At 37.4% G+C, this 21482-nt stretch overlaps 1 protein-coding gene across 1 annotated transcript in view; it reads right to left on the bottom strand.

The window, feature by feature from the left end:
* LOC136256605 (uncharacterized) overlaps window positions 1–21482 on the bottom strand; it is a 118064-nt gene that overhangs the window by 74401 nt on the left and 22181 nt on the right. Inside the window, exons 9-16 of the mRNA XM_066049588.1 lie at window positions 18432–18626; window positions 18187–18384; window positions 16017–16205; window positions 15766–15957; window positions 11856–12044; window positions 11606–11797; window positions 11363–11554; window positions 515–648 (exon numbers count right to left, since the gene is read on the bottom strand). Of these exons, the coding sequence (XP_065905660.1) occupies window positions 515–648; window positions 11363–11554; window positions 11606–11797; window positions 11856–12044; window positions 15766–15957; window positions 16017–16205; window positions 18187–18384; window positions 18432–18626 (1481 nt within the window). The remainder of the gene's footprint in view (window positions 1–514; window positions 649–11362; window positions 11555–11605; window positions 11798–11855; window positions 12045–15765; window positions 15958–16016; window positions 16206–18186; window positions 18385–18431; window positions 18627–21482) is intronic.

Raw genomic sequence — 21482 nt, forward strand, 5'->3', positions numbered from 1 at the left:
TTGGTAGTAAACAATTTCTAGTCATGTATCACACAAACTTATCAGTCAGCAATGAAACAGACTTACCATCTGGAAACAACACTAAAATACTGTATGAAATAAATAATCATTTACTGTGAACAATGAGTAGCTACTTTATTGGATTTTTTAATATCAATGACTCAGAAATTTCAATGTGTTGCTCATGCTTTGATTATGAACCAAATGCTTCAAAGTGTGGGATGGAAGGCTTGTCATAACACAATATCAACACCTCAATTTAGCAATTGTCACATCATTTATGAAGTCAAGTGCTTCAAAGTGTGGGATAGAAGACACTTAAACCACACCTGTACTTGTAGGATATCTGTTATCAACAATATCCTACTCGTGATGGGATAACTTATATAGCTAGGTTACCAGATTTTTCAAGTAGTGAGGTGCTACATTCACTTCTCCTTCGGGAGTCATGAATGCATATCCAAATATTAATCCTATAGCATGAAATACATGAGTATTAATGTTACACACTTACATAAGCTAATGTGTGGATCTCTGAGCCAAACGGAAATCCAAATGGCAATGGTATTGGTTCTGAAGCTGCATCTGGACTGTCACGATTTGTAGTAAATTTTCTGTTATCACCAAACTCCAGAAATTTCAAAACACCTGTTGGTAAATAATTATTCTCTACATATTCATATAAGACCTGTATGTTCTGCACAGCATATTGTAACAGCATTGGAATAGCTACATTGGCAATTACATTATGTCTTTAGAGGCTAGCATGAAATATGTTAACATCTGTCAAACTGTAGACTAATACAAGCTAAGTGTACCTTTTTAAGTACTGTAAAAACTTCCAGCATAATACCCTGTACAACTAATGGAATAGTAAACTATCATATTACTAGCTTCCCCACTAATGATAGCTTTTAACAGATGCTTTAAAGCTTTCAAATTAGATTTAGGGTTTCTATAATATCAAAACATATGGTAGCGTGTCATGTGGTCCAAGAAGCCACCATGGGTATATTGACAGGAAGAAAGAATGCATGCAGCATGCATTATCGGTCTGGGGTTTATCATTGCTGTATTGCAACGACTTTGAAACCATGCAGTGTGACATGTGTTTTCTTAACAAGACTGATGGCTACTATTGAAAAGCTGTATTTTAAAGTTACTAAACTTATTCACTTTTGCTTGGTTTGTGTTATCAAGACACACGGTAGTGTGTCGTGCGGCCCAAGAAGCCGGCGCGCCACACCGTGAGTATATTGACAGGAAGAACGAAAACGTCATTTTCACACCTTTGTATCTCGGTGATCACTTATCTGATTGGAACCAAATTTGCTACACAGTTGCCCGCCAGCCAAGGGAGTCTACATTCTAAATTTGAAGGAAATCGCTCCAGCCATTTCCGAGATACGAGCTGCCAAAGTTTCGTTTTTTTTTTCTTCGTTTTTTTTTTTTTTCTTCTTCTTCGTCTTTTCGCACACTTGCAAAAATTGCTATAACAAGCAAACGCGTACTCCGATCGCCTTGAAATTTGGCACACAGAAAGGGAGTCCAACGGCGAATCCTAGCATCAAATTTGGTACAAATCCGATGAATGGTTCAGGAGTTATGACCGATTATTCGCGTAAAACAAGATCGATTTGTTGTCACGCCTACAGGGTAAACCGCTTCATGGAATGAGTTGAAAATTGCTATGTAGATGGAGTAACCATCGTAGGAGTGCCTTTTGGTGGTTTGAAAGGAATCGAGATAAAGACCACGGAGATATGACACAAAACCCAACCTGTGTCACAATTACGCGATCGATTTTTATGAATAAAAAAGTATTAGTTTTCACGCCTACTAGGCAAACCGCTTAGAGCAATGAGCTGAAAATCGGTGTATAGCTGGAATAATCTTCATAGAAAGTCCTTGCAGTAGTACAGAAGAATCGGATTACAAACCACTGAGTTATGATTCGAAAGCCAACTCCGTGTAGCAAATGCGAGATCGAGATACTCTAATAGAACAGTCACCCTAATAGAGCATTCGGCTAATTTATTTACTCCATTATAGAATTTTATTACATCACAAGTTATTCTGTAGGGAGTTCAGCTGCAAACAGTTAATCTTATAGACAGTTCAGCAAGAAGACAGTCACCATGTGGAGAGTTAAGCAAATATACCACTATAGAGATTCAGAACATTACAAGTCACACTGAAGAAAGTTCAGCTATAAACAAGTCATGCACTGTGTAGAGAATTCAGCTACAATTAAGTCACTCTCTAGAGAATTCAGTTACACAGAATTCAGCTACACACAAGTCACTGTGGAGAGAGTTCAGCTACAAACAAATTACCCTTTAGAGTGATCAGCTACAAACAAAACACTTTGCAGGGTGTTCAACTGCAACAAATCAATTACCTTTAGAGCGATCAGCAATGAACAAATCAACACAAATCTACCTGTAGAGAGATCAGCTAGAAACAAATCACCCTGTAGAGAGTTCAGCTACAAAAAATCACCCTGTAGAGACATCAGCTAGAAACTAGACACAATGTAAGGAGTTCAGCTACAAGCAATCACCCTGTAGAGAGTTCAGCTAAAACAAATCAACCTGCAGAGAGATCAGCTACAAACAAATCACCTTATAGAGAGTTCAGCTACAAACAGATTACCTGTAGAGAGATCGGCTACAAACAAATCAACCTGCAGAGAGATCAGCTATATACACACAAATCAACTTGTAGAGAGATCAGCTACAAACAAATCACCCTGTAGAGAGATCAGCTAGGAACTACACACAATGTAAGGAGTTCAGCTACAAACAAATCACCCTGTAGAGAGATCAGCTACAAACTAGACACAAAGTATACAGGGCGTAGCTGAAAAACAGCTTTGCTGATGCTACCTTCCCTGTTTAAATAAATTGAAAAAAAAAAAAAAAAAAAAAAAAAGTAAGGAGTTCAGCTACAAGCAAATTACCCTGTAGAGAGTTCATCTACAAACAAATCAACCTGTAGAGCAATCAGCTAGAAACAAATCACCCTGAAGAGAGGTCAGCTACAAAAAATCACCCTGTAGAGAGATCAGCTAGAAACAAATCACCCTGAAGAGAGGTCAGCTACAAAAAAATCACCCTGTAGAGAGATCAGCTACAAACAAATTGCCCTGTAGAGAGATCGGCTACAAACAAATCAACCTGCAGAGAGATCAGCTACACACAAATCAACTTGTAGAGAGTTCAGCTACAAACAAATTACCCTGTAGAGAGATCGGCTACAAACAAATCAGCCTGTAGAGAGTTCAGCTAAAACAAATCAACCTGCAGAGAGATCAACTACAAACAAATCACCTTATAGAGAGTTCAGCTACAAACAAATTACCCTATAGAGAGATCGGCTACAAACAAATCAACCTGCAGAGAGATCAGCTACACACAAATCAACTTGTAGAGAGATCAATTACAAACAAATCACCCTGTAGAGAGATCAGCTAGAAACTACACACAATGTAAGGAGTTCAGCTACAAATAAATCACCTTATAGAGAGTTCAGCTACAAACAAATCACTCTGTAGAGAGATCAGCTAGAAACTGTACACAATGTAAGGTGTTCAGCTACAAGCAAATCACCCTTTAGTGAGTTCAGCTACAAACAAATAAACCTGCAGTGAGATCACATACAAAAAAGCACCTTGTACAGAGTTCAGCTACAAACAAATTACCCTGTAGAGAGATCAGCTACAAACAAATCAACCAGTAGAAAGATCAGCTACACACAAATCAACTTGTAGAGAGATCAGCTACAAACAAATCACACTGTAGAGAGATCAGCTAGAAACTAGTCACAATGTAAGGAGTTCAGCTACAAGTAAATGACCCTGTAGAGAGTTCAGCTAAAACAAATCAACCTGCAGAGAGATCAGCTACAAATAAATCACTTTATAGACAGTTCAGCTACAAACAAATTACCTTGTAGAGAGATCGGCTGCAAATTAATCAACCTGCAGAGAGATCAGCTACACACAAATCAACTTGTAGAGAGATAAGCTACAAACAAATCACCCTGTAGAGAGATCAGCTAGAAACTAGATACAATGCAAGGAGTTCAGCTACAAGCAAAATCACCCTTTAGTGAGTTCAGCTACAAACAAATCAACCTGCAGTGAGATCACCCACAAAAACGCACTTGTACAGAGTTCAGTTACAAACAAATCACCCTGTAGAGAGATCAGGTAGAAGAATTCACCTTGTAGAGAGTTCAGCAACAAAGAAACCACCATGTAGAGAGTTCAGCTGCAAACAAATCACCCAGTAGAAAGATCAGCTAGAAGAAGTTACCTTGTAGAGAGTTCATTTACAAAGAAACCATCATATAGAGAGTTCAGCTACAAAGAAATTACCCCGTAGAGAGTTCAGCTAGAAGAAGTCACCTTGTAAAGAGTTTAGCTACAAAGAAACCATCATGTACAGAGTTCAGCTACAAAGAAACCACCTGTACAGAATTCAACTACAAACAAATCACCCTGTATAGAGATCAGCTAGAAGAAGTTACCTTGTAGATAGTTCAGCTACAACAATTCACCCTGTAGAAAGATCAGCTAGAAGAAGTCACCTTGTAGAGTGTTCAGTCACAAAGAAACCATCATGTAGAGAGTTCAGCTGCAAACAAATCACTCTGTAGAGAGTTCAGCTACAAAGAAACCGCCATGTAGAGAGTTCAGCCTCATACAAACCACCTTGTAGAGAATTCAACTACAACAAATCACCCTGTAGAGAAGAAGTTACCTTGTAGAGAGTTCAGCTACAAAGAAATCACTATGTAGAGAGTTTAGCTGCAAACAATTCACCAGTAGAGAGTTCAGCTAGAAACAAATCACCCCGTAGAGAGATCAGCTGGACGAAGTCACCTTGTAGAGAGTTCAGCTACAAAGAAACCATCATGTAGAGAGTTCAGCTGCAAACAAATCACCCTGCAGAGAGTTCAGCTACAAAAAATCACTCTGTAGAGAGTTCAGCTAGACGAAGTCACCTTATAGAGAGTTCAGCTACAAAGAAACCATCATGTAGAGAGTTCAGCTATAAAGACACCACCATGTAGAGAGTTTAGCTGCAAACAAATCACCTGTAGAGAGTTCAGCTACAAAGAAACCATCCTGTATATAGTTCAGCTACATTTCAAGTCACCCAGTAGAGAGATCAGCTGCAAAAAAAATCCTGTGGGGAATAATGAGCATGTAATAAATATATGTATATAATTTGTATAATTACTAATAAAATCAAAAATAATTGAAGTACTAAAATTCTTCTTTAAGTTCTTTTCTTCTTCCTGTGGTAAAGAAAAAAACACATGGGTTAAAAAAGCCCCAAAGCCAGCCATAGGCCGGCTTTGCAGTATACAAATACAAAAAGAAGTGATATCTAATCAAAAACAGCCAAGCTGTAAAAAAAGGTGCGGCCCCCATAAAGGCCATGGTGAAAAAAGATGTGAAATCCAAGGTGGCGGCCAAGAAATGGCTGTGATGGTATGTTAATGGTTACATTTTAATAACAACAATTCAGGTGAATTTGGTGCCAAGACCAAGCGGCACAAAATTCACCTGAATTGTCGTTATTAAAATGTAACCATTAACCTACCATCACAGCCATTTCTTGGCCGCCACCTTGGATTTCACATCTTTTTTCACCATGGCCTTTATGGGGGCCGCACCTTTTTTTACAGCTTGGCTGTTTTTGATTAGATATATGTTACATCAATATCATGCTCATGTTTGTGCAACCTATACAGATTGGAAACCATACACCCTACAACACTAGAATTCCACCTTACTTTGCATCTAATCGAACTCGATTGTCTATAACCCAGAAGTATGTATGCATGCAAGACACCAAGGCAAAATAATATGGAATCAATGTCTTACACTAACTTTTATGATGTCACCAATACTTGTATTTAAAAAAAAAATATCATAGAAATGAAGTAGGGACAAAAAGTAGTGGAACAAAAGATTAATAAAGATATTACAGCATAGCTCTATGAGAAAATCCCTACATTGATATGTTATAACAATTATTGTCAAGTTTGGGATTTTCCCACTGAGCTATGCTGTCATTCATCTATTGTTTTGTTACCTTTTATCACTTCAATCCCTATTTCATTTAAAATTTAAAATATACTAGTATGTTTCATACTCTAGTGAAACTTACTTATGAGCATTCAGAGCTAAAGCATGCAATCTATGTAACATTGACTTGTAATTTTTAAATTATAGGAATAATAGTGCCTTGCAGCATAATGGCAATATTCCGTGACTATAGTGTGTCAAAAATGCAAGGATTTTGGTGTAGCTAACACCCATTATGAAACCTATATATCTGTTCTCTGAAGACAGATAGCTTTATATTTTCTGTGAACAGTGTAACTAACAAAGAGCAAACGTTAACTGTGAACAATATCTCTTACAACTATTTTCACACACCTATATTTTCACTTTTGAAGTGGATATTTAGATGGTCGCTGGTCACAGTGTACATATTTATTTAGCCAGTCATTTATGAACATTAGGAGTTCATCCCTATGGGTATATAAGAATGTAGGATTAGGAAGAGCGTTCCTAGGGTTAGGAGGATGCATAACTAGAATTAGGGAATCAATTAAGTTAGGGTATGAGTTAGACATATAGTATTTTAGATTTGTAACATTTAAATAGTGTGAAAACAAAAGGAGTTGGCAGAAAGCTGTGGTGGTACAGTGGTAGGGTGTGATACTCCAAACCTAAAGCTAGATAGTTTGAGCCCTGGGTTTGGCACTTTTTCTCTTCATTTTCTTACACCTTTTTATGCATTTTTATAAGTTTTTTATTGCAATGACCAGCTAATTATCAACATAGTCTTCTAGTTTATGGCTACAAATATTTCATTGTTAGCTACATTGTTTGTAAACAGTGAAGTTTAATTAAATAATCACCTCCAGCCTTCGCCAGTTCAGAGGTATCTAGGGACAGGAAACAAGGTATTGATAAATGTTAGCCTTAGCTGACTACTGTATTAGAGTATCTCAAGTTGGCATCATACCTTGACACCTGGTAGATACCTGTAATTTCACGATAGGTTTAAGACCATGATCTAGGTTGACTAATAATAATAATCAAGCACAGAGACCACACCTCTATTTGCTTGAAATGATGACCCCACCCCTTCTTGCTCTAGCAGTATTAATACCATGGTGAAATAGTGACTACATTTCTTGGTAGACCTTTACAGCAATGTAAACACGTAAACACTGCAAGTAATTTCATGGCATCTAAATATGCTGCTCAAGGAAAGTGTCGATACGGATGATTAACACCTCAATATGGTTTTGTTGTATGAAGAAGACGATGACCAGTATGAACGAAGATAAAAGGAGAAACAAGACTCAGAGAGGCATACACTTATTGGAACCCCAAAAGGCACATGAGTTAAAAGTTTGTAAAAATCACACACACTGCAGAAATGATTATAAACATAAATGCGTAATCCAATCAAGCTGAAATTTTGGCATGCTTAAAGGGGCTCTAAATGCAAATTTCAGTATCAATTTTTTTTTGTGTCTGAATCTGATGAATATTAATGGTGTTATGATTACTTATTCACGTAAATGATCACACTTCTGTCATGCCTACAGGACTAACTACCTCACAGAATAAGTTGAAAATCAGTTTGTGGATACATTAACCATATTAGGAGTGCCTTTTTGTCATACACAAGATGGTGCATCTGCAATCACTAACTATTGTCAGGAACATGTTAAATACTGTACCGATATTTCATAAGTCGCATTTTGAATCATTGAATTCACAGAGGTAATTCATCAACAGGTTTTTTGCCAAGTAGTGACACAAGTGGTTTATGATCTGTCTTGATATCAAAAGTCATTCCAAGTAGATGTTGGTGAACTGCTCGCATGCCCAAGTCACAGCAAGAACTTCATGTTCTATTTGAGCGTACTCCTGTTCTGTGCTGGTCATCGCTCAAGAGCTGTAAACCACTGGTTTCCACTGACCATTGGTCTGTTTCTGGAGGAGTGCTGCACCAAGCCCATATGATGAGGCATTGGCTGATACCTTAGTAGGCAATGCGAAATCATACAGCACAAAACTGGGGAATACTCTTGGTATTATGAAAAGCACTTTGTTGGGCAAACCCCACTTGTTCTTACTGCGAAGCAAGTCTCGCAAAGGCTTTGTAGCATCTACCACTTCATGCAACAACACACATGCAATATCATGCATGCAACAACACACATGCAATTTCATACATGCAAATATGACGTACACATGCAAAAACATACATGCAATATCATGCATCCAAATAATGATGCAACAACACGCATGCAAATATCATGCATGCAATAATATGTATGCAACAAAATGCATGCAATATCACGCATGCAACAACATGCATGTAATATCACACATGCAAATATTACTCATGCAACAACCCCCAACACGCATGCAAGTGATTAATACGATTCAGTAATAATACAACTGCAATCACATGTGCACCAATTAGATAGAATAAAACTACACACGTGCACTCTAATATTACATACATGCATACACTAATACTACAATTATTGGGTGGGATTCTGACAGATGATGGCTACCGCTAATGATTACTACTGCTGAGCAAAGCAAACCGGAAAGAAAAAACGGAGTAGAAAATGGTGACTTCAGTTCAAATCTCCACCCCTGAGAATTTTAGCTTCACGAACCCAGAAGAATGGCCAAAGTGGATATGAAGGTTTGAAAGATACAGTATCATCAAGCTAGCGGCCTAAGTAATAAAACGACAGGAGTTCAAGTGAACACAACATGGGGGACCAAGCAGATGACGTACCAAATTTCTTTGGACGGCAATGAAAAGAAGTATGACGTGGTAAAAGAGAAATTTAAGGAACACTTCAATAATAAGATTTATGAATGAGCTAAGGTTAACCAAAGGAGACAATTCCCAGGAGAATCTGTTGATTCCATTACGTTGCTGTATGGCCTTGTTGAACACTGCAAATACAGGGATTTGTGTGAGGAAATGATACGAAAATGTATCGTAGTTGGGTTACAAGATGCTACGCTCGCTGAGAAACTGCAGTCACACCCAGGTCTTCTAGCTGTGTGTCATTAAGATACAGGTTTGTCCAAGCTTTGCCTTCTGAGGAATGAACTGCTCCAAGAAAAGTGTCTACTGGTTCTTCCTTATGTGTATCACTGACTAAGTTGTCTACCTTTTCCCTTGACTTACAAAGTGTTTGATAATGTCCTTTCTTTTTGCACTTATGACATGTTGATTCTTTTGCAGGGCAGCACTGTCAAGGGTGGGATGGTAATCTGGCGCAGGTGTCGTTCTAAGGCGCACACAGATTTCTTGTCTTAGTTGGATTTCTTAACTCCGTCTATACTAGGATGTTCTCCTCTTACTGTCACCTGTTGCTTTTTGACTGTTTCAGACTGCTGAACTGTTCTGATTGCTTTTTTCAAGGTGAGCTTTTGGTGTTTAATTACTCAGTCTGTTGATGGTTTAGAAGCCGCACCCTAAACAAACACCGAGGTTGCCACATTACAAGCACCTGCCAACTTGTATTGAACTGCATTCTTTGGTTTTGGGATGCATACCGCTTTATAATAAGCCCAAGAAATGATGCAATATTTACTGTAACAAGCTAACTATACACCGATATACCACTATAATTTCCCGTTACTAATACCGTGTATTCAAATTTCAATACCACCAAGCACTATGTTGCATGCATGATATTTGCATGTGTGTTGTTGCATGCATGATATTGCATGCTTGTTGCTGCATGCGTGATATGTGCATATTGCTTTATAATGTGTGTTATCGTTGCAAGCTATTATGGCTGCCACTTGCCTCTTTGCTTATATGTTATTGCCACTGTTATTGGATATTTAGCTTTATATGTGCTATCACATATTGGTGTTTTGCGGGATACAAAAACTTGATAGCTTGCACATTCCTATCTACAATTTCCTTTATGTGGAACTGCTTTGTCATCCAATACCCTCAGTTACCAACTTTTGCATACTATAGCATATGTTTTTACACATTCTTCATGTATATCAGTATACAGCCTGTGTGATCACAGGTCATCATGTACTAGTGATATTAAATATTTCAAATTTATTGGCTCTGTGTTGCACTCTGCCATGAATGCTAACAGGTACATCAGCCTGCCATCAGTCCTGTGCTACCTATCTGCTCCTATGACTGATGAAAGCTGACTATATCCTATACCAGCTGTCCTAAGAGATACTTATGGACCCTTGATATACACCTTTAAGTTCCCTGTAATTCCTGCTAGCATTTTGTTTCTCACTACACTTATTCCCTGGTAGTACCCAAATATATCTGTAACTTAAAAGATCGGGATTCTTTGGCAGAGCAGTTGCACTACACCTGACAAGCACCATTTATTACTGTTACATGTTCCTAATGTGCATAATTTCACCATTTACCCTCCTTTCTATTACTAAGGCTTAAAATTGCAGGTATTTTCCCATTGGATATATGCATTCTTCCCTTTCCATGTGTGTGTGTGTGTGTGTGTATGTGTGTGTGTTGTGTGTGTGTGCGCACGATTCCAACTAATATGGTAGTGTTGCTATAACGGGGTGATAGGGAACTGAGGAAATTTGGGGAGAATTTGGGTGAATGAAGTGCTAATTATCTGTGCATGGCAAAACCAAATCAGTCACGCTAAATCTAACTTATAATTATGATTATTCAGTGGTTGCTGCTATCACATTGTGTTGCTATGCATATATTGCGCATTGCTACAATCTTGTACTACTTATTGGAAGACCTATTTGCTTCATGGTCAAGTGTAAATCCATTTATGTTTTGTGCCATATCCACAATGTTTATCTACCTAACCTGTGCAAAAGTTATTATGCCCTACTACTTGCCATTTCCCCAAAGTACTTGAGTATAGATATTTGTATGAATGTTTATTTGTTTTGTGTTGTTATGTACACTTTATGGTATTTGTACAGTGTTATGTGGTAGATATTTGCATGAATGTTTGTTTGTTTGGTGTTGTTGCATATTGCATACACTTTATGACTTTGTGGAAAATGTTATTGTGGTTAGAAATGGGCAAAAGTAGGCAATAGAGCTAGGTGCGGTGGAAGAGTGGTGTGTGTATAGCTAGGAAAATGCTATATTATATAGTCATGTGTATCTTTTGTATGTACAGATATGAAATCCATGGTAAGTGGTGATTGCACCCAGGGGTATGCACTGCTCAAGTATACACCGCCTGTGGTGTTGCCACACCAATCAGCATGGTAATGACCAATTAACTGTAAAAGTTACGTATTACAAACCTCTGCCACATGTAGCACTGGTACCATTAAACATTCCATCACTCTCACAGGTTATCATGTCATCACCAGCCTGTATCTCATACCCAGTGTTACAAAATATATCACAAGTGTCTTCATAAGAAAGAATTCCATCATCTCCCAGTGAACAATAGATCATTCCATTCATAGGATTAGGGGGCATTGGACAAGTAGCTACATAAAATGTATTTGACCAATTAACTGTAAACGTTACATGCTACAAACCTCTGCCACATGTAGGAATGATACCATTAACCATTCCATCACTCTGACAGGTTATCATGTCATCACCAGCCTGTATCTCATACCCACTGTTACAAAATATATCACAAGTGTCTTCATAAGAAAGAAACCCATCATCACCCAGTGAACAATTGATCATTCCATTCATAGGATTAGTGGGCATTGAACAAGTAACTGTAGGAAAAGATTTGAATTAATTACACAGTGTAAATTAAACATGCACACAGTTTACCTCTATTACACATAGCCTCAGTTCCATTAAACATTCCATCACTTTGACAAGTCCTCATGGCATCACCAGTTAGCATATACCCAGTGTCACATGTAGCAGTACAAGTGTTTTCATAAGAAAGAACTCCATCATCTCCCAGTGAACAATTGATCATTCCATTCATGGGATTAGAGGGCATTGGACAAGTAACTACAGTACATGAAAATGACTCAACTAACTAACAAAATGTACTTCATATAACTTACATTTACAATTACATATACAATTACATATACAATTACATATACAATTTGTACCTAATGAACAGCTTAAAGTAGCTTTGGCTCCAATTTGCACAAAACAAGCAGCAGTGAACAGCATATCAACTTAGTGTTTGTGTGACAACAACTTTGACAACACGTGGATCGTAGTCCTTATTTGGCATTAGCCTTTAATAGTGCACTCTATTGATACCGTATAGGGTTACCGACCATGTGATCTGTGAAGATTTGTTAATTTAAAGAGCCCAGAAGGTTCTAGTCTAAATTCAACAAACATGCAAGAAGACATACACAGACATACACTGTAGCGCTGTGTAATGGACATACACAGACAGACATACATAGACATACATACAGACATACAGACATACACAGACATACACTGTAGTGCTGTGTAACGGGCTGAACATAGCTGAAAGCAAAGGGTAATGGCCAGTTGGCCACTGCACTTTCGAAGCAGTTTTTTTGATAGCTGGGGCACGCATTCAGATGAAACCATTAATTTTGGTGCCATCCTTTCTTTTGATGTGGTATGCGTGGGTTCACCAGTCATAATAATGTTACAAAAAAAGTAAACAAACAAGTTTAAGGAAAAATTAGTTCAATTAGGGATCATAGAAAAAAAAGTAGGGATACAAGGGAGGTCGCCTACGCCTGCAGATATACTAACGAACATTTAATCCCTAATCCAGTCTATATATACCCACCAAGACTGGATTAGGGATTAAATGTTCGCTAGTATATCTGCAGGTGTAGGTGACCTCCCTTGTTTCCCTACTTTCTTTCTATGATCCTTAATCAAATTTATTTTCCTTAAACTTGTAGCATTTAGGGTTGTACAGAAGGAACTTTTGGGCTTGGTTATACTTAACCAGTACTGCTAATGCACCAGGATGGTATTGTGAAGCTGGTTTTTGGGTGATACATATTTTTAGCCACAAAAACCCAAACCTTCATGATCCTCAATAATACAAGTACACCAAAAAATTGGAATTTTCAACTATAGTAAAAGGACCATAGCATAACGATAAAAGTACTGAAATAAGCTGGAGTAGTGCACAATATTAAATCACAGTAAATAATAAGAAGTGTTATATCCCTACTGTGCATTTCCATTATGGTATCTTGAGCACAGTAGAAATATAACACTTCTTATTGTTTTACTGTGATTTAATATCATACACTACTCCAGCTTGTTTCAGTACTTTTATTGATATGCTATGGTCTCTACTCTAGTTGAAAGTTTCTGTGTATTTGTTTGTTAACTTCTTTGTAAAATAAATTATTATGACTGGTGAACCCACGCATACTGCATCAAAAGAAAAAAAATGGTGCCACACGCTCCAGTTACCAATTATTGTCTGAAAAGTGAAATATTCATAATGCTTCATTGTCAGCTATGTTCAACCTGTTACACAGCATTACAAATCAAGAACCATTTGAAAAACACCTCAGCAATCAAAGTAGCCACCATGAAAAATATGGACGATTTCCGTAATGAAGGGAAGCCATCTTGCACTACTGATATGAAAGGAAGCCATCCCATGCTACTGCAAAATCAACACCTTTCGATGTCAGCAAAGATGAATGGGACACAAAGGAGGACACTGGTAAGTCCATGAAGAATGCATTGTATGTACTGCAGTGTGCCAAAAGACACGTGTACGGCTGAACAGTGAAAAAAAATCAAGCCTGTAGTCTTAGCTGTTATTGAGTTATGCTTTTCTGAAGGCATTAGTCAGTCAGTCACTAGAAAATTCTGTTTATTAATTAAAAAAATTCCATAGCAACTTGTTGAAAGCGTTTCAGGTCGATCTGAAGGCTTGTTTAGGTTTAGTTTTACTTAACCGATACTGCCGCATCGTCATCAGGGAAAACTGAGGCTGGTTTTTGGGTGATGTTTTTTCATTTGCTACACCCAAACCTTTGTGGTCCCTACTATACAGTACTGTATGATACTGTAGCACTATCATACTGTATGATACAAAGCTGCAAGCTGGCACACTTGAGGTTGCACATGCTTTAAATACTGGCTAAAATTTTTGCCCTTACTTACATAGTTTATTTGGTATTTCACATGACCTTCAATAGTCGCAATACAAAATAAGCAAACGGTGGAGTAGACCAGGGCAGACTCCATAATTATTCCAATCACTGTTCATGTAAGCTTTAAAAAGATATACTTTGTTTTGTGATCTCCTCTTGTATGATTCCTTTGTACTTAATTGTTGCACAATCAACTGTTATATCCAGTTGTGTGCTGTGCCATAAATGCAATGCTTATCTATCCTGCTTGTGTAGATGTTTACCACTCTGCCCAGCATGGAAAAAAAAAAATACATTGCACATGGATTGAATATGACTCTGTAAATTGCATGAAACAGTTGTAATAAAGTTTATTGGGAACATAATTCATGGTGAAACTAGCTATTTACGCAGAGGAAAACAATGTTTTATACAAAACTGATTCTAGTATTTATTCTTCTAGTGAAATAGAATGAAGAACTCTGCTTGGTTTCTGTGAGTGCACACCGGTAATTTGTGTTGCCAGGATCTGAATGATTCAGTGTGGTATAGCTTCACACGATGTCAACCCACCATGTTGTATTGCTAAAGAAACAGAACAGATACTGCACTTTCACATGTGCCAAGCGTGTGTAAGTACACAGTCTTTCGTCAGTGCGATGATTTGCCTACACAAACATTCCGCTACACTTGTGCTTCATTTATTCAATAATTAAGTAGTAACTTATCCTACATCGGGTTTTAGTCGCTAAAGAAATAAAACACAGTTATGTTCTTAAAATAATTGAGTGACTATCCTTTCATTCACCATTACCTAGTCAGCGATTACCTTACACAAACATACCAGTGCAACATACTAACCACAAACAGCATAGTTTACTGTTAAACTACGCAACACCCAACAACAAAACAACTTTAGGGATGATACTAAGATACTACTACTTGATGAAAAGGCCCTAAACATTTCAAAAACTTTCTGCAACTGTGAGAGAATTGCGTTACTACACCAGTCTCCACTACCAAATCTTGTGACATTGTATTACAAGGACTGTATACCATTCATAATACATTTTATATACGTGTTACCAATCCATGTGCAACATATATATTATCCATGCTGCCCAGTGATTTCTTCAGTTACCCATTCCCTAAACTAATGTTCTGTGGATATAATTTGCATTGAGTGTCACTTACTCTTAGCTTTGTGGAAAATATTATGTGGTTAGAGTTTGGTAAAATTAGGCAATGATAGAGTTTGGTGCAGTGGAAAAGAGGTGCAACTACGGTACCGCCCAAGCACACCATCATTTCTCATGAGTGCGGGCAATTAAAATACTCACTAATTATAGGGCGTGCTAGCCATTTTACTAGCAAGTTGCTATCCTTCAATTATAGGGATAATGACTCACTAGCACACTCGCGAAAAAAACAATGTTGCGCTTGGGCAGTACCGTACTGGTAATGTTGTCTGTGCTTATGTCCACATAATAATGTAAATGGTGGTCTTTTGTCTATTGCATGCACCCTGGGGTTGTTCACTGTTTGAAAATTTTCAAGTGCACACCACCCAGCTGGGTGTTTACATACTAATTAGGATATTACTGTATAATTTACATGTTACACACCTCTGCCACATGTAGCACTGGTACCATTAAACAATCCATCACTCTGACAGGTCCTCATGTCATCACCAGCCTGTATCTCATACCCACTGTTACAAAATATATCACAAGTGTCTTCATAAGAAAGAACTCCATCATCTCCCAGTGAACAATTGATCATTCCATTCATAGGATTAGAGGGCATTGAGCAAGGAACTGCAGGAAAATGATTTGAATTAATTACACAGTGTAAATTAAACATGCACACAGTTTACCTCTATTACACATAGCCTCAGTTCCATTAAACATCCCATCACTTTGACAAGTTCTCATACCATCACCAGTTAGCATATACCCAGTGTCACATGTAGCAGTACAAGTGTCTTCATAAGAAAGAACTCCATCATCTCCCAGTGAACAATCGATCATTCCATTCATAGGATTAGTGGGCATTGAACAAGTAACTACAGTACACGAAAATGACTCAATTACATAAATTATTGTATTACAATAAATTGAAGTTAACATGCTTGGTACTGGCATAAAAGATAAACCAACCATATCTCTGAAGCTAACATGCTTCACAGTGAATTAAGGTTGGCACATCTTGTGTAGGAGTACAGCCTGTTTATAGAACTAAACACAAATTGATCATTACATAATATATAAACCCGAAGATCATGAGATCCAGGCCATCTAAAAGTGTATACTGTCACTTGAGAAATAAAAATGAAATAGTTTCCCACCACCCCACTTTACTCCTTACATGTACGTATGTGACTGGATTTTGTAAAATCATCCATATGGATGAAATTGCTAGCGGTATTATCAGGCTAACTAAGAAGAGAGGAGATGTAACATTGTGCCGTTGTAGCATAATTATTATTAGTTATTGTAATATTTTCCTTGTAATTGGACACACAAAATTATTGTAATCATGTGCACGTATGATCTTGTGATCTTGATTGAAAAATGGCACTCTATGTTGGTGAGTGAACACGTGGCGGGTTTACAAACATCACAGACACGATTTTGTAAAATCATTCATATGGATGAAACAGCCTATGTACAGATGAAGTTGTTGTATTATCAGGCTAACAAATTCCACATAATACTTGTTTTCATATCATTGGCTCTGCTTATCACAGTGCTTATCACAGACAACTTTCTGATTTCTAGATGCGTCTACAGCTCTGCGAAGCCCAGGAATGGAACTATGGACAGACGAGCAGGGTGTGCTGAAAGGTGACATAAATTATATTTGTTTTGTTAGATTGTGGCCTATGAACTGCCCCTGAAATGCATTTCCATCTATTTTGAATTCTAGCTGTGGCCAACATCACTACCACTTACATTCTACCTGTACTCCTGTTACAGCAACACTCAATAAAAACCTATCTGAAATGGTAGGAAACTCTAGTGGCCACTAGAAGGTCAAGAATAGTTCCATCTTTGGTGAAATTGTGTATGTGTAGCTGCCAAGGTGGTGAGTTACACAATGCTTTAAAACATTAGGATACGTAATTCTGAGAATAATCAATGTGTCTGTATGGGTGATTATCCAGTATTCAGTCACAAATGTGTTGGTGTACATCTATTACATGCTTGTGTTGACCATGAAATTGGTACTTACTTACCTTCTAATTTACATGTATTTTAATCATATGAAATACATAATACAGTGCTCCTTCTTTTATCCTAACTCATTGGGCCCTGAGGGTGTTCAGATAATCAAAAAGTTCGGATAATAGAATCCCATTCATTTATAATACAGAACCCTGTACAAATACTCTAATAGAACACACATTTTAGACAATGTACTCTAATAGAACAGTCCTCCGTAGTTCGGATAACCGAAAATTCTGATAATCAATGACCGGATAATTGAGAGACCACTGTATTGGTATAGTTGTAATTGTTAAATTGGTTTATACAACATAGGTTGCAGCTGAGAATAAATTTAAGTGTGGGCATATGCGTTGTAAAATGCTTAAGACATAATTGATGGGCCTGAGTTAAATATGCTCAAAATTTTGTCCAAAATGCTTTCAGGAATTTCCCAATATTTTTTCAACATATACAGTAGGCTGCAAAAAAAAGTTTACGTTTTGTAATTGTAATTACGCTGTAGTAGCGTAATTACAAAAGCGTAATTACAAATTATGCTCTATTGGTAACTATGAATATATAGTAAATATGGCTGGTGAAAAACCACTTTTTTGCATAATTATGGATTACGGTCAAAATGTAATTACAGTACAAACATGTGTAATTACATAGTAATCACACTTTAATTACAATTACGAAACGTAAACTTTTTTTGCAACCTACTGTACCACTATTATGTATTGCACTGTTTGAATATGACAAATACACACCACCCAGCTGGGTGTTGCCACATTAATTAGCAAGTTACTGTAACTGAATTTACATGTTGTTACTCACCTCTGCCACATGTAACACTGGTACTGGTACCATTAAACATTCCATCACTCTGACAGGTAATCATGTCATTGCCAGCCTGTATCTCATACCCAGTGTTACAAAATATATCACAAGTGTCTTCAAAAGAAAGAACTCCATCATCTCCCAGTAAACAATTGATCATTCCATTCATGGGATTAGGTGGCATTTGACAGGGAACTGCAGGAAAAGGACTTGAATCAGTATAAAACACCTGTATAGTTTACCTCTAATGCACATCAACTCAGTTCCATTAAACATCCCATTACTCTGACAGGTGCTCATGGCATCACCAGTCAACATATACCCAGTGTCACATGTAACACTAGCAGTACAAATGTCTTCGTAGTTAAGAAATCCATCATCTCCCAGTGAACAGTTGACCATTCCATTCAAAGGATTAGGTGGAAATGGACAGGAAACTAAATGAACGTGACTCAAATAACTTACAAAAGTAGTTTATTGCATTACAATAAATGATTAGTGTGGGTATAGAAGATCAACTCATTTTGCTGCAATTCACCATATTATGGCGAATTAAAGCCAACACAACATGTGTAGTTGTAAAATTTGAACCAACCTGCTTGTAGATTGTAGTAAACACAGAGATGTCAAATCGATCATTGTAAACCAGTTTGGCAAGTATATCACAAGATCAAAGCTGGTGCTGTCATTTACAAATCAAAAATTCCGTCCTACCCATATAATTTGCCTGTAACATGTATTATATTGTATGCATTGATCATACTTATTTACCTCCTAATTTAAGTACAACTTAACTGCATGATATAACTATTTTTGTGGATATAGTTTTATAGTGTTGAATCCCAACATTTAATTCATCTAGTTATTTTAGTGATGTAGGTGACAGTTTAGGATTGAGGACAGGCACATGTGGAGTTGATTACTTGTGCATGAACTAAGACAAATTTAATCCTACTAATCACTTAATGGTAAATTAAATATTCACAGATAACTACACAAAAATGACCATGAAATTGGTACTTACTTACCTGCTAAGTGTAGGTTAGAGACCTAGCTAGCATGAGAATCCTTGTGGATTTTGAAAACCAAAAAGGTTTTTAAAATCCACGAAGATTCGAGAGTGTGGTCTTTAACCGACTTAGAAAATGAATGTGTTTTATATGGGAATATAGGTGGATTCATTGTGGGATTGAGTTATATGTCGTACTGAAATCGTCACACAATGTTAAAATAATCATGAAATACTGAATGTGTTTTTGTCAACGTGTTGAAAAAATTGAAGCTTGCACCGCTTCCTTTCACAAGTTAGACTTGGAACTGGCACAGCTGGGAAATGGCACACAAACTGTTTCTTCAACACACAAGTTCTGCACGCTGCTGTGACACCATAGGCACTGGCTACTACTAAGCCGGCTTGAAATTATTGGATTAATATGATGGGAACAAGTTGTCTCAAGTTGTGCTTTCTGTGGCACCACGGTAGTACGAAGAATAGGCACGGTTTCGAATATGGACCACCCACATTACACGTAGTGTAAAATAACATTTCTACATGGAAGCTTACCCATTTAGGTCTTAGTAAGGTCCATCCATAATTTAATAGAAGATGAAAACAGCTTTAAAACACTCTAGAAACAGATGATCACTAAACAGAATTTTCCGTGACATTTCTAGACTTCTCTGTTCATCATAACAAACATACATACAATGTTATATTGCACCTCCCATAATTGAATTCTTTTAGGCATGCCTATAAAATGAATAGAATGGCTAACTACATGTTGCACTGGGTGACTGGTCACCCACTGCAGGCTATCAACCTGAATATGCTTGGAGAGAGCATTGCAAATCAATGATCGAAAGTGAGGTTTGTGATGCTTGAGGTCTTTTCTGCTAGCAGGTTTCTAACCATTTTAAGAACCTGCTAGCAGGTCTCTTAGTGGATTTTAAAGACCTCATTATCCTCCAAAGATCAAAGCATGTTATGCATACCATTTTCTAGTTTCTTAATTGTATGAAATACATATCATATTGGTGTAATTGTTGTTGTTAAATCCCAATATTTAGTTTATATTAGCTGAGAATAAATTTAAGGGTGGCCATATTTGATACTGATTGCTTAAGACACATTGATTAACTTAGTTATATAACAGATCTTCAATGGTTCTAGCTATGTATTACATTATACTGATACTTACATAGCTGCTGCAAGCTGGTATGATTTCTTTTTAAGACTTATTTTGTTGCACCCACTATAGTCTGTTCGCGTTCACCTAAGCCCCTGTTTCTTGTTAATAACTCTTGTTACAAGGGCCAGCTGCCCAAACATTCAGTAACACTGTGAAGCTCTTTAAATGCCGGAACTGTTAACCAAAAAAGTTCTTTGATACGGGCAAGAACAAGTGAGGTATTAGGCTTTAAAAATATCTCATACATTTAGTATGGACAATTTAGGCATGCAAACATGTTTACAACATGAATACATGCTTGTTCCAGTACAAAACCATTGGGAGTGAACACGTGTTCACCTCTTTGATATTACTATATTTGGCGGGGGCTCAGGTGAATGCGTACTGACTATAAGACTATAATATATTCAGTTGTGTGCTTTGTCACAAATGGAATGCTTATCTAGTGCAGATGTTTATCATTCTGCTCTTTTGTGTAGAGTGTTTAATGGAGTTTAACTTGTTAAACAAAGTTAATGGAGGGAGATAACTTGTGTGTGTGTTTGGGCGGTGTAGCGACACATTGCAGCTATCCAGCATTAGATAGGTATGTAGCATACCTGCATCACAATACTAGATGTAATATACAACAGTAGGTATTAATTGGAAACATTATGAACGCATGCGTAGGAAAAATACTGCGTGTATGGGTCGTTCCAGATGGGTGACCAGGTGGTACAAAAAGTCCCCTCCCATAGCCCACCCCATAGGACTAGGACAATATGTTGGAAGTGAGTACATAAAAAACCAAGTACGTTAGTGCTGTAATATATCAGAATGATAATAAAATAACAACTTCATTAAGAAGAGGGAGTTAACATTATGGTATGGGATTATTCTATCACAGGGGGAAATGCACAAACATTGAAGGGAGTCTTGTGTGGTAGACTCAGTTATTTAAGGGAGTCTCGTGTGGCAGACTCAGGCATTGAAGGGGGTCTTGTGTGGTAGACTCAAGTCCAGTGTTTCTCCCATTCCAAGAGTAGCTCTTCCATCCCAAGACTAGCTTGGGGTGTGATAGTGCAGGGTTTCATTAGGGTTATTAGGATGGCCATAGAAATCCCT

The sequence above is a fragment of the Dysidea avara genome, chromosome 5, assembly GCF_963678975.1.
Source record: "Dysidea avara chromosome 5, odDysAvar1.4, whole genome shotgun sequence".
Classification (NCBI taxonomy): domain Eukaryota; kingdom Metazoa; phylum Porifera; class Demospongiae; order Dictyoceratida; family Dysideidae; genus Dysidea; species Dysidea avara.